The sequence below is a fragment of the Styela clava genome, chromosome 7 (genome assembly GCF_964204865.1).
Source record: "Styela clava chromosome 7, kaStyClav1.hap1.2, whole genome shotgun sequence".
NCBI classification, from domain to species: domain Eukaryota; kingdom Metazoa; phylum Chordata; class Ascidiacea; order Stolidobranchia; family Styelidae; genus Styela; species Styela clava.
Genome location: NC_135256.1, coordinates 16,381,870 through 16,398,015, shown reverse-complemented (window position 1 = coordinate 16,398,015; position 16,146 = coordinate 16,381,870). Strand labels below are relative to the sequence as shown.

Below are 16,146 nucleotides of genomic sequence, written 5' to 3'. Positions count from 1 at the left end.
ATTAAACACAGAAGACACGTGTTTTTAGTTTTTTTCACTGGTACATATTTCGCACGAATTTGCGGAGGTCGAAAATCGTGTGCGTCATTGGGGTCCTATTTCAATGTAGTCTATGTTATGGCACTTATGTGTTTATGTTATTCTTATCCGTGATATAGACGGAAACTAGTCTATACCGTTTCAACGCCTCCGGGTTTTAGGTCTTCAGCGATTCTCCCATTGAATTTACACATGCAAACGTCGAGACGAAAATGCAGCCGTCGCAAGGGTATTTCTCCGTGAATTTTTCTGTTCGTGATTTCCGAAACATTATAAAATAGAATAAATCGATTTCGATTATGCAAATTAAACGATACCTAAGTTCATGGAAAATCCAAGGAGAAAAATCTTGGTCGACATATAGGTTTCCGACTCACGAAAGATACAACTTAACAAACAGCTTTTCAGTATTTTTGAATACAAAAATTTGATGTGATTTAAAGGAGATCAGTCAGTAAAGTTTTTTTATTCGGGGAAAATGTGACTTGGATATATTTTTGTTGTATGTAGTTGTAAAAAAACCATGTCGTTGTATTCCATATAACTACAAATAATACTACATAAGTCGGATAAATAAGTCGGAAAATAACACAACATCCAGAACCAAATAAATAGCATAAGAAATTAGGTTTTTCCACGATTACTCTATTAAAATATCGTTGTTCAGACCAACAGATAATCCAACATTAATTGAAATAAGTGTATGTATATAAAATCTATATTTAAACGATTGGAATTTTCATGCAAAAATCAGGTCCATGTTCTGAGTCATAACAATAAATCAATCAAATTTTCATATCACGACTTTCTATATCAATTGAACAGTAATATTCTATAGCGTAAATAAATATTATTTTATTACAGCAATAGTTTTCTATACATTAGTTTAAATAATTTTCTATCTACCAATATAGGCATGCAATATGTACTCGAAAACATAATTTTGTTAAATGGACATGTAAAAAAGATTAATGTCCTTCTATAGACCGCCAATTCCGGTAGACTCGACTAACTTTCACTTTCAATTGAGTTTTCAGTATCAATCTTTTAACATGTTAACTCGTGTTTCGTAGTAATTGAACTCAATTGGGTGTTTTTGATTTGGTTAATAAATCTTCAGAATGCGTATTCATGTGTGAGCAATATAAAGGCTTATTTATTCACCTGTTCAGTTGTCGCTTGTCGCTGGATTTAATTCTAAGTAGGCCCAGAAAATCAGAGTAGTCAAAATTAATCGAATATACAATCTAGCAGAAATGGGATTGTTAAACATAAGAATAAAATTTCCAAATATTCATGATCAAAACAAGCCTGAAGGTATGTTGAATTCATTATCATACATTGATGTATGGTACTGTTTTACAACAGACCAAACGCTTTCTGGCAATCTTGTTCTAAAATGGGGAATTTCGGACCTGGATTTTTGCGTATAATTTTTTGCGGTTGTAGCGCTTCTTTCGAACTCACTGTGATATGCTTATTGCAAAATAATAGACTTTGTGAAACAAGATATTTCTTGCAAGAAGAAGTTGACAATATTATTTACACCAGAATGAGCTCGTATATACTATTGAGTATCATTCCAATCACAGTCTACGTACTTTTTAAAATTTTGTAATTTGAAACAAATATTTGGAATTTTTATTTGAAGTGAGTGCTTATGACCTTGCTTTGATCAAACGAAAAACAAAAGTTTCAGTTTAGTTGTGTGAAACGGAAATGCTCCGATCAATGGCGGCAGCAAGGTTTCGTGCAAATGATCATCTAGGATTCATCGCCGAAAATAAACCATGAATTTCATTTCGTGTCTCTGGATGAAACTATTATTTTTCTTAATTTTATTTAGCAACACGATGCAACCGGATTTTGTGCGGTAAATGAGGTAATGGCCACCCAGAAAAGGTGCTTTTGTCAATTTTAAAAATCGTTGAGCGCTTCACGAAGTATCGATGTAGGTTTTCATGTTATGAATTCGAAGTTGTTGCTCGAGGCCGCTTTGTCTCCTCAATTTGCCGCCTGCAAATACAAATATTTCTCATGGTTTGATAGTAATCCACATCTTCTACGCATAAGATCTGTATGGAGAGTCTAAATTTGATCTTATTTTGTTAAACTTTCATGAAAACAATATGTACGTGAGTCATATTCTGGTTTGTTGAAATAGTTATTTGTTTGTTTGTCACTGGAAGCGAGTAATCCATTTCAATTACGAAACTCATTAATAAGAATGAAATTTATTAATCTGGATTTTATGACGGAATTTTCCATGCAGGGCAATGACATGTCTGTCGACTTTTCGCTCGTGACGTGACTTCATCTTAAACAACACCTTTGTGTATTTTTTTTAATTGAATACTTTTAACAGAAAACTGCGCGTATTACGTCATGACGCACAGGTTAGGATATGCATTTACGTAATTGACGAAACTTAGTGGCTTAGTCATAACGCTAAATCAACACACCGTAACGATTTCCTCGGGCGATTCATTACATCGTGCTACCTATCTTCAAATTTTCAGTTTCGTTTGGTCACGCCAAAGGGTAAAATCAGGGGGTTAAAGGTGAAAAGAATTCGAGATGCCGTAACTCGTGAGCATCATAACTCTACCGGCAAATTCGATAGTAACATCGTTGGAGGGTTTTGATATTTCAACAAACACTGGCCTGAAAGCAACCAGGTTATAATCATGAAGTATATTAATTTTCTTGAACCGTTATTATACGATCAAATATTGACACAAATCTACTTATCACATATAAATATGTTCTTATTATAGATACAGTTTTTATTGATTGAAGTTTAAAGCTTTGCCTGTCATTGACAGTTCCACGTTTTTTGAACTAGTCAATATTCATTTTTCAACCAACTAGATAAAGGATGGGAAATTTACTAGTAGAAAATAACAATCAAACTGTGTGATAACTCCTGGTCCCCATAGTTGTCATATTAAATTATAATGCATCTTCTAATATCTTATCCATTAAACTTCACAATTAATTTTTGCTATTGATATTTATTATATATATCAACAAATTCCAACTTTCATCAGTTCTAGTCCGACGTGAAACATCATTTCATTTTACCTTTCATAATACATCATAGTCAATCCATCAATAAACCATATAAAAAGTTTTAATACAACTTTACATATACATAATCACATGCTTTTGATACATGAGCATTTAACTAAATTACATAGTATTATATTGATCACAAATTTCTAGTTGTTTTATAATTGTAACGACCATTAAACCCGCTGGAAAGCGTATTGAAAAATACATGCAAATTCCATAAATGGAATTAATTTTGTTTGCCTAAATGACATGTAATTTCACGTGGTGTATTTTCCGCAATAAATCATCAAATCAAAAGAAAGATGATGTCATTCAGGTCTTTTTTATTCTAAACATTTTTACCTGCTTTGTATTTTGTATGCAGGTAAAAGTATTCCCTATTTAATTGTGTTGATTAAAATAATGCTAAAGGTCGAGCAATATGTGTGAAGGCTAACTTTTTTGGATCATATAGGTCTCATTGGAGTAAAAAAATCGAGTGTAATGTTGAACTAAATTTCCGAATATCATCCTAAACATAACAAGATAGCGTGTAGGCAAATGACAAGGTAACATACAGAAATCTGAGCCCAGATGCTACCGAAACTTCAAACTGTTCCTTGGGTCGGCGTTTTCATGAATCATCTCGACAAACAACGCACATATTATGATCAAATCAGTGCTCAATTGGCTGATTAAGCAACCGGAATAAGCTACGCATTACTGATTTGTATCGACTCAACCACGAATATCGATCTTTCCTGTGATTTGACGACCTGGAATGAACTAGATAATCTGATTGTTTGGGTTGTTGACCTTTAAAATAGAGCTGTTTACTAGTCGAATTTCAAATTTTAACATACTGGTGAAGAGTATGTGTATGCCCGAAAACCCGTCAAAAAGAATTGACTTAAAATGAATTATACGAGAAGGAACGCCTTTTGGATAAAAATAGCATATATACATTTGACAGTACAGTCAACAAGTTTAAACCCTATTGAAATTACATGTGCCACAGCATATTGCAAATTTATTTTTATATTATTTAAGATGTCAAACATATGGTTGTTCATAAATTTATATTTATTTTGAGCATGAATTTAATTTTCATATTCTTTTTACCGTAAAAGGCAACTATTAAGTTCCGGGGACTGAAACACCCTATACTTATTATTCAAGATAAAATTTTCTCCTTATATTGTCCCAACCGAAAGCGACCAAAAACTAAATCCGAATTTGAATTTTACCTATAGCAAATGTGATATCACTCTATATAATCCAGTAGAATTAACTTGTATTTATAAGTTGATTGACGTTCCAAATAAATGTGGTAGGTATGTTGTACATGTATGAAAATTTGACAAAGTGTACATTTGTTGCTTGGTTTCAGGTGAGGCAACTTTGCACACAAAAAAATGAATGGAATGGAGATAATTAAAAAAAGGCTGTTTAATTTGTCTTAGCTATTGCCACAATTAATTACGTAACATTTTTACTGAATTTCCGTTTTCATTTTAAAAATTTAGTTTGTAACTGATATATGTTGACCTAATAAGGAGACATTTGATAACGGATAAGAGGGCATGATTATATGAAATTTTATCCAAAATGAAAAAGCGCATCATAAAATTGTGTAACCTATATTGAATTCTAGTGCGTAGGAACACTTTTGCAGAAATCAAAAGAGCACGCCGCGCTGCATGACTCAAAAATAGACATGACGTCATCCTGACTCGAGGACAAGCGGCAGTAGTGAAGGTATATAAGAGGTACGGTATTACACATTTTCAGCATTCGTAAACTTCGACAATATCGTTCCTCAATTCTCAGTGATAAACTGGAAATTGAATCAAAGGAAACATATTAAAAGTGTTGTAGCATAAAGGCAAAGCGGTTCATCGATTGATCAGAGAGCAACCCGTTTATTTTGTAAAAGATCGAACAAGGTAATTAAAGTCAATTTTGTATAATTGAAGTTCACGTGTCCGCATTTTCTTGAAAATGGTAGACCATTTCGTTTAGAAGACTACAATTACAAATTTGGACAAAGTATTAAAAAATGCGAAATTTATAATTGAAGGTTCTCGAAATGGAATATGATGAAATTTTTAAAAAATTATATAGTTTTATTGAACGTTTATATATGTCCATTACTATGATTTATCGCGATTGTAATAATAAGGTTCAATTTGCTTATAATACTGTAATAATTCTGTCAAAATATTGAATAAAATTTTAGCAAAAAAGTAAAATCTTAGTATTTCGTTGCTATAGTTTATTTTATGTACATATGAACAGCCGATTTCACAGTAAAGTTGGGCTTTATTTTCAACTTAGGATTTATCTGTGGCCTAGTATATAACAAAGTGATTTTCGAAAATGGGTTGGCACATTATTGATTAACTGAATAACGTTTCGATTCATGTTAATTGTACTGATTTGCGCATTGTACGAAAATGCACTTTGCTACCCGCCAATAAATTATTTTTTGTTGGAGCTACCTCAGCGCTTGCGGCTAGAAAAACGAAAAAAAGAATACAAAATAAAAGGCAGGTGTTTTGCAAATACATGCATTCTTTTCTGATTGTAGTCGAAAAGTAGGCTTTTGAGCTTGCGATTCTGTTGTAGGTATTGCTTTTGTAACAAGTTTCTGTTGTGTGAACAGAATTCTACAATACAAATCAAGAGAAAATGGGTTCGTCTGTTGGAATGATCGTTCTCCTGATTTCATGTTTCTCCTGCACTGTTTTCGGATTTTTTCCCAACGATCGAAGGAATAAAAGTAAGTGGTTATTCAATTTTGTATATGTAAATATTATATTGCACGAACGAGTCGGAATAGAAACGTTTATATATACCTAAAGCATAATCGATAAACACGAAAACAGTTTAATTTTAACTATGTGACCTAAATGGTATGTATACTATAAGAAACACCAAATAGGACGAACGGTTTATTTACGGCCATTGAAACTGTCAAAGCCTACGAAATTCACTGCTTCACCTATAATTAAATTGGAGACGCATTCTTGGAGGATTTGTTCTAAACTCTTATATATGTTTTACCTTACAGTAAACATTTCCCAGTGTTTAATACATTGTTCAGCTATGTTCATACCAGAGAGAAAAATGTCTGCCTTATTCAGAGAAAATACCTCTCAGATGCTATTACAAAAAGCACTTCTAAATCAGAATTTATAATACAAATATATATAATAAAAAGTGAATTATTTTTGGAATTTTTTTTTAGTGGTTACATGTGAAGAACCAAACATGAAGAATGGTAACCACAACCCCAAAGTAGGATTTTTCGAAAATTGGAGACAACCGCTCTTTGAACTAATTACATTCACATGTAACGATGGATTCGAACTCAAAGGTGCAAAGAGATCAAGGTGCCAACTGAACGGCAAATGGTATCCGGAGGAGCCGACCTGCGAACGTAAGTTTATATCGATCTTTCATACATTCATTTCGTTTCGTTGTTTCAAGCTAGAGTACTTTTTTCGTGTAAATAATTTGGATAAGTTGAGGCGAGTGGAAGAATTTTAAAACTGAAAAATAATATAACATTGCAATGGTGCTCTTTCGCGATATTTTTGCACGACATTTCAAGCCCGTTTGGATTAAACAAACACAGTGATTTGTTGACGATATTCTTGCATCGCTAAGCAAAACGAATGCAATAGGATTATCGCCACAATAATTTTGACCAGAATACTTCACGATGAAGTAGTAGATTATTGTAAGGCCTTAATAACAGACTGTGGTTACGAAATCGTACCTTGGCGATAAATACCGTTGTCCTTGTCAAGTTCACGGATGTGAGTCAACTATCAAATATTTACCAAATATCAGCTCCATAAAAAATTTAATTTCGCAAGCACACAGAGATTAAGTAGAGTAGTAATTTATTTTTAGTAATTCATGAAAATTGTTATTTGTTGGTTTGATCAACTATATTAAATGAATGAGCGAACTTCTTGAAGTAGCGTGTCATGACCAAAGTATCGTATTTAATTTTCTGTTAAATTACTGTGCATGCATATCTAATTGTTACCTCTGAAATTATTTCGAAGTTATACACAACTGAAAACTATGAAATAATGCGTTTGATTCTGGTAAATAAATTTAAAAACTGTGAGAAATGATACCATTTTCAATTGATGATATTTTTTGTTATGAGGATGTAATTTTAAGCTGCGAATAACGTTGATGTTGCCTGATAATTTTGTCCATTCGAATCTTTAGGAATATTGAAATATATTGCATTTTTATACATGGTTCAGCAAGTTTTTGTGTTTGCGTATTGCAAAAAATAATTCCCTAAATTTACATAAATATATATATATATAAATTTTTTATTTGAGATTTCACTTGTCTTTACATCAAACGCTTCCGCCATTCTCATCGCATATTTTGTTCTCTTTAAAAATCCGTTGAAATTGGATCTAATGCTGGTTTTAATATCATTTCAGCAATCGAAGGAGTTGGAGCTAAAATTTTACCTTGTGTTCTACCTCCGGTCGGAGATCACGTAGACGTTAATCCACTCAAGGCAACATACGACACCGACGAAACGGTAGATTTTGCATGTAATGGATTCCGAAAATCTGACGGTTTCAAAAGAACAAGATGCGGCAAAGATGGAGAATTTCATCCATCTCCTCCTAAATGCATCCGTAAGTCACTTTAAACGAAGCAGCAATAAATGTTCAACAAGTGCGAAATAGACTATACGAATTTGTTTTGATAAGTTGGGCGAATATATATGTCAAAAAATAATAATCCGACTATAACCCGTTCTCTGAGTTATTTCTTTTAAAATTAAAATTTCCAATGTTCTTTTTTAAAAGGCTGGGAGGGAATTTTTATGGAGTCATTTTTCTGTCACAGTGTAATATGTTTCATAACCTTTCCGATCATTCAAACTGACCCCTTATTTTTTACAGCGATTTATGACGCATTACGCGTACAAAAGGTTAATAGTGTAATAAATATGCAAGCCCTATAGTGACAAAACATGGTCTTACATACAATTTAATGTATAGTCCTAAGCACCCAAGAACACATAACTTTCAATACTGTGTGTCATGTACGACATTTTTATTCATTTTTTTCTATTTTTTTGCTCCAGAGCCAAAATGCCCACCCCCTCAGGTCCCAAGTAATGGAGCTATTCGACCCAATAGAACCAGTTATTCCGTTGGAGAGGTTGTCAACTTCAAATGCATAAAAGGATACAAACTTGTTGGAAAAACTCTTAATGCCACATGTGGAGAAGATGGTCACTTTACGGCTTCAGACGCCAAATGCGAAGGTAGGATTTTTAAGTTTTGCATGACATTTTTTTGATCAAAAATGAAAATGATTAAAACAAGAGAACAATTCTACAGTGAAAGAATTATATTTTATTAATTTGAATTATTAACTAATTTAATGCAATCAGCCATTAATTGCTTTTGTTCATGAAATATTATTGAATATTATTGCATGCTTGATGTTTTGTGCTTTTGCAATCGTATTGATGTGAGCGTTTGCTTGTTGTAACTTGTAACATTGTCCAATCTCAATTAACTTATTCATTCAACGGTCGCATGTGAACCATTTACCACATATCCTTTTTAAAACAACACTGGAATATAAGGAAATTAAGCTAAACTTACTTATTTACGTGACTCGAATGCCAATCATTCAACAGTTATCCCAACAAAAGTGAAGACCTGCAAACGTCCGTACGTGAGTTATAGGCAAGCCATCAGCCCACGCAGATACGAATACAAACCCGGAACAATTATCCGGTATTACTGCGCCCACGGATACAAACTTCAAGGCCAACAAACCCTACAATGCCAACGAAATGGACAATGGTCAAACACTCGCCCAAGCTGCAGATGTAGGTTACCGGGGTTAGGCTAAACAATGGAAATAGATCTTATCACTAAAATCCATCTTACCAACCAATTCTACCGTATAAATAAAACCCTGCTATTACTAATATCACCTTACCACATTAACCAAATATTCATAGTGTTTTTGAGACTAACTTTGATTTGCATGTCGATGTTTTTATCAACAATGATTGTGGTTTGTGTTTTTGCATGTTTTTTCAATTGTCAAAACAGTTTTCCGCTTTGGAGATTGAGCAGCAATGCATGTAAACCTCGCGAACAGGCCAATGTAAATTATTATGAATACTTTGCTATTCAACATTTGTCTGTTTTAACACATTTGTACGAAATTCAGTGATTTACTGTAAAAGACCAGAAGATCCCGAGGATGGTAAAGTTGAGTCAGATCAATCGTACTTCAGACTCGGTCAGAAAGTGAAATTTTCGTGTAACAACTTGCATTATATGTATGGGGCAGACGAATCTATATGCAGCGAAGATGGCTTGTTCTACCCACAAAATCCGACCTGTCATCGTAAGTTATTGGTAGATTTTCAATTCAAAATCAATTCTTCATTGAACATTTTTCATCAAAGGCGGAAGACTTCGTAAAAAGTTCTGTAAACGATTAACGACCGATATTGTTAAAATCCTTCTTGTCCGCCTCTGATTGCACTATAATAATACTCTTGACACTGAGATGACTACGAGTTACCGGGAACCAAATTCAATGCAACATAGTCAAAATATTAAATCAAATTTAACCATAATAATGTTGATTGCGTCATAATTATCAGATCTCAATGTTCTGTCTTCTGCATTTTCAGGATCATTCATCGGATACTACGGCAACTGATTGAACCGACTCATTAAGCGAAATACGACTTGGCTTAAAAGTTTTGTTAAATAGATGTTTCTGTCAATTATGTGTAATCTTTTGCATCTGAGTAAATTACATACTGTATATGGAAACTGTAACACTCGTCAATGCAAACTCAACACACTTTTTACACCATTGAAATAGAATCAAAAAGAGCTGTATTATCAACTTTATCGTTTAGTACTATTATGTGTTCTTTCATCATGACATTATTCTTTTTCCTCACGAAATTGTAAAATTATTTAAATCAGGATTATTATTTCATTACTTAGTGCACTCGTCAATGTTGTATGTGACTTTAATTTATGTACATTTTTTTCATTTTGATGTTATTTTTTCATTTGAGAATTAAATTATATATAATGCATTAAGATCAGTGTGTTGCTTTAGAATGTTTAGATAACTGTTATTTTTATAGGCTCTCTGGTGTTAGTTGGTCACCATAACCTCGCTTATATTAAGTTTCGTTGGGTTACCGCCATAAATCAAATTGAAATCCCATCTATATTTAGGCTTACCATATATATACAAGACAAAAAACACTTTCATTTTGGCATTTCAAATAAATTAGCGACATTACAGCTAACCATCTATTGGCTGATCACGACCAATTAAATCTATTTGAAACCTAGAGTGATTGCTATCTAACGACCTCTTCTGGTTATCTCTCATTATGACGCATTATGTTGAAGTAATTTAGTATATATATCATAAAATTCTATGCAAGCTACATTAGATATATTAGACTGGATAAAATTGTTTATTGCCAGCAAGGTCATAAATAAATTAACGCACTGCTGTTTTCGTATGTGGTAAAATATTCAATTGACTATACTTAAAAAATATTACTTACAAGAGTATTGTTATACAACGTAGAATTTGTGTAGAATGCAGAATCTGCATTGAACATAAATTCATATTTACAAATGAGACATGTAGAAAAAGACTGTAACTGCGTTTGGTTTTTAAACACATTTAGAGTTTAAACTTGATTGATCTAGTATAAAACGAAACATCAAAACGTAGAAGCCATCAGTGAAAAACAAAACAAATGGAAATCAAATTAAATTAAAAGCATTTTCTATGAACAATCGAAGGACCAGCTTCATCATATTCTTGCTTTGAAATCCACATTTGTTGAAAGGTCGAGAGAGAAGCCAAGATCGATCCTCCAATCCATACAGAATATTTCCTTTCCGGAGGAGCGATGATCTTGATTTTCATTGTACTTGGTGCAAGAGCAGTGATTTCTTTCTGCATACGATCAGCAATACCAGGATACATTGTAGTTCCTCCAGAAAGAACATTGTTGGCGTACAAGTCCTTACGAATGTCAATATCGCATTTCATAATAGAATTATATGTTGTTTCATGTATACCGGCAGATTCCATACCTAGACATAATAGTATTCAGATAAGGACGTTTGAAATTACACTAACACAGAAGTTCGTAAGAGTGTTATAAAAACAACAATTGCAGCGATTCACTTAAAACCTAAGACATGGTATATTAAGAGATAAAAATTTGTAGACATAACTAGTGAAAAGTTTGGAGAAGTTTATGCTTACCAATGAAAGAAGGTTGAAAAAGAGTTTCTGGGCATCTGAATCTCTCGTTTCCGATAGTGATGACTTGTCCATCAGGTAATTCGTAACTTTTCTCGAGTGATGTTGAAGAAGCAGCTGTTGCCATTTCTTGTTCAAAGTCTAGAGCAACATAACACAGTTTTTCTTTAATATCACGAACGATTTCACGTTCTGCAGTCGTAACGAAAGAATATCCTCTCTCAGTCAGAATTTTCATTAAATAGTCAGTGAGATCACGACCAGCCAAATCCAATCTAGCAATGGCGTGAGGTAGTGCATAACCTTCGTAGATTGGCACATTATGTGAAACACCATCGCCTGCATCCATAACGATGCCCGTAGTTCTGCCGGATGCATATAAAGACAAAACAGCTTGAATAGCGACGTACATTGCTGGAACGTTGAATGTTTCAAACATAATTTGTGTCATTTTTTCTCTGTTTGCTTTTGGATTCAATGGAGCTTCAGTCAGAAGCGTTGGATGTTCCTCGGGAGCTACACGCAGTTCGTTGTACATTGTATGATGCCAGATCTTTTCCATGTCGTCCCAATTAGTAATTATTCCATGTTCAATCGGATACTTGAGAGTGAGTATTCCTCTTTTACTTTGAGCTTCATCTCCGACGTAGCTGTCTTTTTGACCCATTCCTACCATTACACCTTGATGTCTTGGTCTTCCCACAATAGAAGGAAACACAGCCCTTGGTGCGTCGTCTCCAGCAAATCCAGATTTTACCAATCCTGATCCATTGTCGCAGACAATTGCGGTTTGATCTTCTTCGCCGTCAGACATTGTTTTTGTTTATATATCGAATAGGAGATGATTGCACTACTTAAAAAATTGAATGATGATATATCCCAAACGGCTGAACTTTTATACGCTTAAATGGCAATGTCGGTGTTGATATTTTGCTATCAATTTGCAGTTTATTTAGCGCTATAAATTTGCAGTTGTTTCTACTGGAAATGTGCGAATTGACCCATTTTACAACGGTCTGCTATAGTGCGAGTTCTAGCAGCGAGTAGTAAACTAACATTCAAGAAAATACTGTTAACAATGTTATATTCCAAATAGAATATTGGTTTCATTTTAAGTACATTGGTTCAGTAGCGCCATCTTTAAGCACGTAATTAGGAACTCGGCTATACACTAGCGCTAGACGTTAAGCACTTTCTGATTTTGTCCGGGTTAAAGGTCGGTTTTATCAAGATGTGTGTTCTACGCAATTTGAATTAGGGGCATTTTTTATGACGCCTGTGTTTCAAAAACAAACTAATATTTCATAGTAAATAGACGTAAAAATAGACGAAAGTGGGAAAACTCAAAAAAATTGAACGAGCAAAATAAATTAATAGGTATGAGAAATACGTGATACTCGGGTTCATTTAATAGAACACTCATTACATTATAACCATAAAAATTGTTTTTATGTACATTTGAAAGCAATTACTGATAATTGCTGGAATTGTTAAAACCGTTTATCGCGTTGAAGATTCAGAAATGTATAGCCATAATGTTACGGTTTAACAATGTTTTAATATTTAAAACTTCAGTGAGTAATTGTAGACGGCTAAAACAACCAAAGAATGGCAAATTGAGTCGTATAATAATAATCCTCAATAGTTTTATATCTTTTCAGAATAATCGTCCATCGAATACTAAAAATTGAACGAAATACGAATTAGCGTAAGTTTGTGATAGGTTTTTTTCTTTCAAAGAACATTTTTATGAATCTGAATAAATAAAATACTGTATATATAAAACTGTATCACTTCTAACTTGTAAATGCAAAGATAAACTCTTAATATAAAAACCATAAATAAGTTGCATAGGCCTATATTATATCTGAAAATAGAGACATAATTTTGTGCGATGGAGTGATGTTGCAAAAGTTGCTATGCTAAATAAGTTCAAAAATAAAACTTCTTTTGTCATTGAATAAGATAGTTACAAACACAAAGAATTAACGTCATCATACTTGTTTAGCACTAGTATGTATGGGGTTTGATATTCTCAAGTACTTGCGTAAAGGGGACGCCATCAAATTAATTCATGAATAGTGAAAGCAATTTTTTTGGACATATAACCTGGTCCAAAATACTTTTCAGTGGTAAAAATGTAAATTTACTACTTGCAATTAAGGCCAGCGCTGTACCAGAGTCTGTAAGAAATTGGCAATTTGCACACTCCAACCGGGAGCAACTGTAAATTTATAGTGCTAAGTGAACTGCGAATTGAAAGCAAATTATTAACACCAACACTACCATGTAAGCGTATAAAAGCTTCAGTCAGTAGGGATACATCATCATTCGATTTTAAACTAATCCAACTAGCTTCTCATTTCTATTCAAACTATAAAATAAAAATAATGTCTGACGGCGAAGAGGATCAAACTGCAATTGTCTGCGACAATGGATCAGGATTAGTGAAATCTGGATTTGCTGGAGACGACGCACCAAGAGCTGTGTTTCCTTCTATTGTGGGAAGACCAAGACATCAGGGTGTAATGGTAGGAATGGGCCAGAAAGACAGCTACGTTGGCGATGAGGCCCAAAGTAAAAGAGGAATCCTCACTCTCAAGTATCCGATTGAACACGGAATAATTACTAATTGGGACGACATGGAAAAGATCTGGCATCATACAATGTACAACGAACTACGTGTCGCACCCGAAGAACATCCTACGTTGTTAACTGAAGCTCCATTGAATCCAAAAGCAAACAGAGAAAAAATGACACAAATTATGTTTGAAACATTTAACGTTCCAGCAATGTACGTCGCTATTCAAGCTGTTTTGTCCTTATATGCATCCGGCAGAACCACAGGTATTGTTATGGATGCAGGTGATGGTGTTTCACATAATGTACCAATATACGAAGGTTATGCACTACCTCACGCAATCGCTAGATTGGACTTGGCTGGTCGTGATCTCACTGACTATTTGATGAAAATTCTGACTGAAAGAGGATATTCTTTCGTTACAACTGCTGAACGTGAAATCGTTCGCGATATTAAAGAAAAACTGTGTTATGTTGCTCTTGACTTTGAACAAGAAATGGCAACAGCTGCTTCATCAACATCACTTGAAAAAAGTTACGAACTTCCTGATGGACAAGTTATCACTATAGGAAATGAAAGGTTTAGATGCCCAGAGACTCTATTTCAACCTTCCTTCATTGGTAAGTGAAATATATTTTCAAAAAACAATCCTCCCGTTTAATCTGTCTCTACATTGGCTAATAGGAATTTGTGCCTTGAAATTTTGATCTCTCAATATATCCTGTTCTGAGTTCAACAATCGATACAAATGTTCTTATATCAAATCATTTATAACTCTGTGTTATTGTCATTTGCAATTTTTTTACCTGATTATTTTTGTATAAAGGTATGGAATCTGCCGGCATTCATGAAACAACATATAACTCGATTATGAAATGCGACATTGACATTCGTAAGGACTTGTACGCCAACAATGTTCTTTCTGGAGGAACTACAATGTATCCTGGTATTGCTGATCGTATGCAGAAAGAAATTACTGCTCTTGCACCAAGTACCATGAAAATCAAGATCATCGCTCCTCCGGAAAGAAAATATTCTGTCTGGATTGGGGGATCAATCTTGGCTTCTCTCTCAACTTTCCAACAAATGTGGATTTCAAAGCAAGAATATGATGAAGCTGGTCCTTCGATTGTTCATAGAAAATGCTTCTAATTTAATTTCTAATAGTTCTGTTTTTAACGCATGGCTTTCACTAAGACCATGGTTTTATTTTTTTTTGAATCTGTAACGTTTTAAACTCTTCCTCACTAGTAACAAACAAACATGTATTTTGAACTGATAAGTGAGGTACATCTTTTACGACCTGTCCTATTCGTACAAATATATAAGTAAGTAAACGTGTAGGTGCCTGATTTAAAATAATACTTCTTTAATTGCATTAACTTGAACAATGAAATTGAAATTAACCTAAAATAAATTGAACAATGTCTGAGTCAAATGATTCATTCACCACATACATTAGTAGTATTCAAATTAGGGGCAATTTTCTTTTGAAAGGTAGTTTACATGTCTGGACATGGTATCCTGAACTATGGAACGACCACCTGTGGGTAAAGTGTAGTTTAATACCACAAGTACTTCTAGTGGGCGTGGCATAATTTTTTTTAAATATATCATTCTTGACCACACTTGTCTACCTCATAAATATTTCCCCCAAAATGTAGGTTCTATGGAATTCGTTTTTCACTTCAAAGTTTTGTGTGGTGACGCTAAAATTATAAATTACCTGAAGAGTTTCCGCGACCGCTTGGCACCAATCTCTTGGTCAATGAAGATGGGTGTTTTTGATAAGCTGAAGGTAGATGACCGGTATTGTAAAATATTTGATACTAAAGTCGTGACTCAGGTCAATTTGTATTTCGATTCACGCTTAGACCCCACGCATTATCTTCCTATTAAAACAATATTAATGACCATTAATATCGTTTAGTTTTACTGCAAAATTAGAAAGCAAATGAGAGAAACCTGTAGGTAATAATTGGTGCTATCACCTAAGTATGATATTGTGTGATTCAATGTGCGAGTAACACCAGAAATACTTAAAAAGCCCGTTCCCAAATAGTCAATCCAACATTTGTTGCTTTGCCTTTGTTGCAGTAGTAATGGACATCAGTGAGTCAGTTTACTCCGGCAGT

General features: G+C 33.8%; 3 protein-coding genes across 5 annotated transcripts; 2 read left to right on the top strand and 1 right to left on the bottom strand.

Moving 5' to 3' along the window:
* Positions 1 to 4,879: 4,879 nt before the first annotated feature.
* Positions 4,880 to 10,235, top strand: LOC120327490 (P-selectin-like). 3 transcript variants are annotated; one of them, XM_039393791.2, is made up of 8 exons: positions 4,880 to 5,039; positions 5,759 to 5,875; positions 6,344 to 6,535; positions 7,572 to 7,775; positions 8,231 to 8,413; positions 8,795 to 8,989; positions 9,340 to 9,519; positions 9,812 to 10,235. In XM_039393791.2, exons 2-8 carry the CDS (start codon positions 5,785 to 5,787, stop codon positions 9,838 to 9,840), a joined length of 1,074 nt encoding a protein of 357 aa, XP_039249725.2. In that variant the 5' UTR covers positions 4,880 to 5,039; positions 5,759 to 5,784; the 3' UTR covers positions 9,841 to 10,235. The 3 variants fall into 3 exon arrangements, with proteins under 3 accessions (XP_039249725.2, XP_039249724.2, XP_039249726.2); XM_039393790.2 differs by having other exon boundaries at positions 4,888 to 5,039; positions 5,722 to 5,875; XM_039393792.2 differs by lacking the exons at positions 4,880 to 5,039; positions 8,795 to 8,989 and having other exon boundaries at positions 5,666 to 5,875.
* Positions 10,236 to 10,605: 370 nt separating this feature from the next.
* LOC120327489 (actin, muscle) lies at positions 10,606 to 12,297 on the bottom strand. The gene is made up of 2 exons (XM_039393789.2): positions 11,434 to 12,297; positions 10,606 to 11,258 (listed from the first exon to the last, which is right to left on the bottom strand). Exons 1-2 carry the CDS (start codon positions 12,242 to 12,244, stop codon positions 10,933 to 10,935), a joined length of 1,137 nt encoding a protein of 378 aa, XP_039249723.1. The 5' UTR covers positions 12,245 to 12,297; the 3' UTR covers positions 10,606 to 10,932.
* Positions 12,298 to 13,766: 1,469 nt separating this feature from the next.
* Positions 13,767 to 15,467, top strand: LOC120328494 (actin, muscle). The gene is made up of 2 exons (XM_039395003.2): positions 13,767 to 14,631; positions 14,838 to 15,467. Exons 1-2 carry the CDS (start codon positions 13,821 to 13,823, stop codon positions 15,161 to 15,163), a joined length of 1,137 nt encoding a protein of 378 aa, XP_039250937.1. The 5' UTR covers positions 13,767 to 13,820; the 3' UTR covers positions 15,164 to 15,467.
* Positions 15,468 to 16,146: the final 679 nt, after the last annotated feature.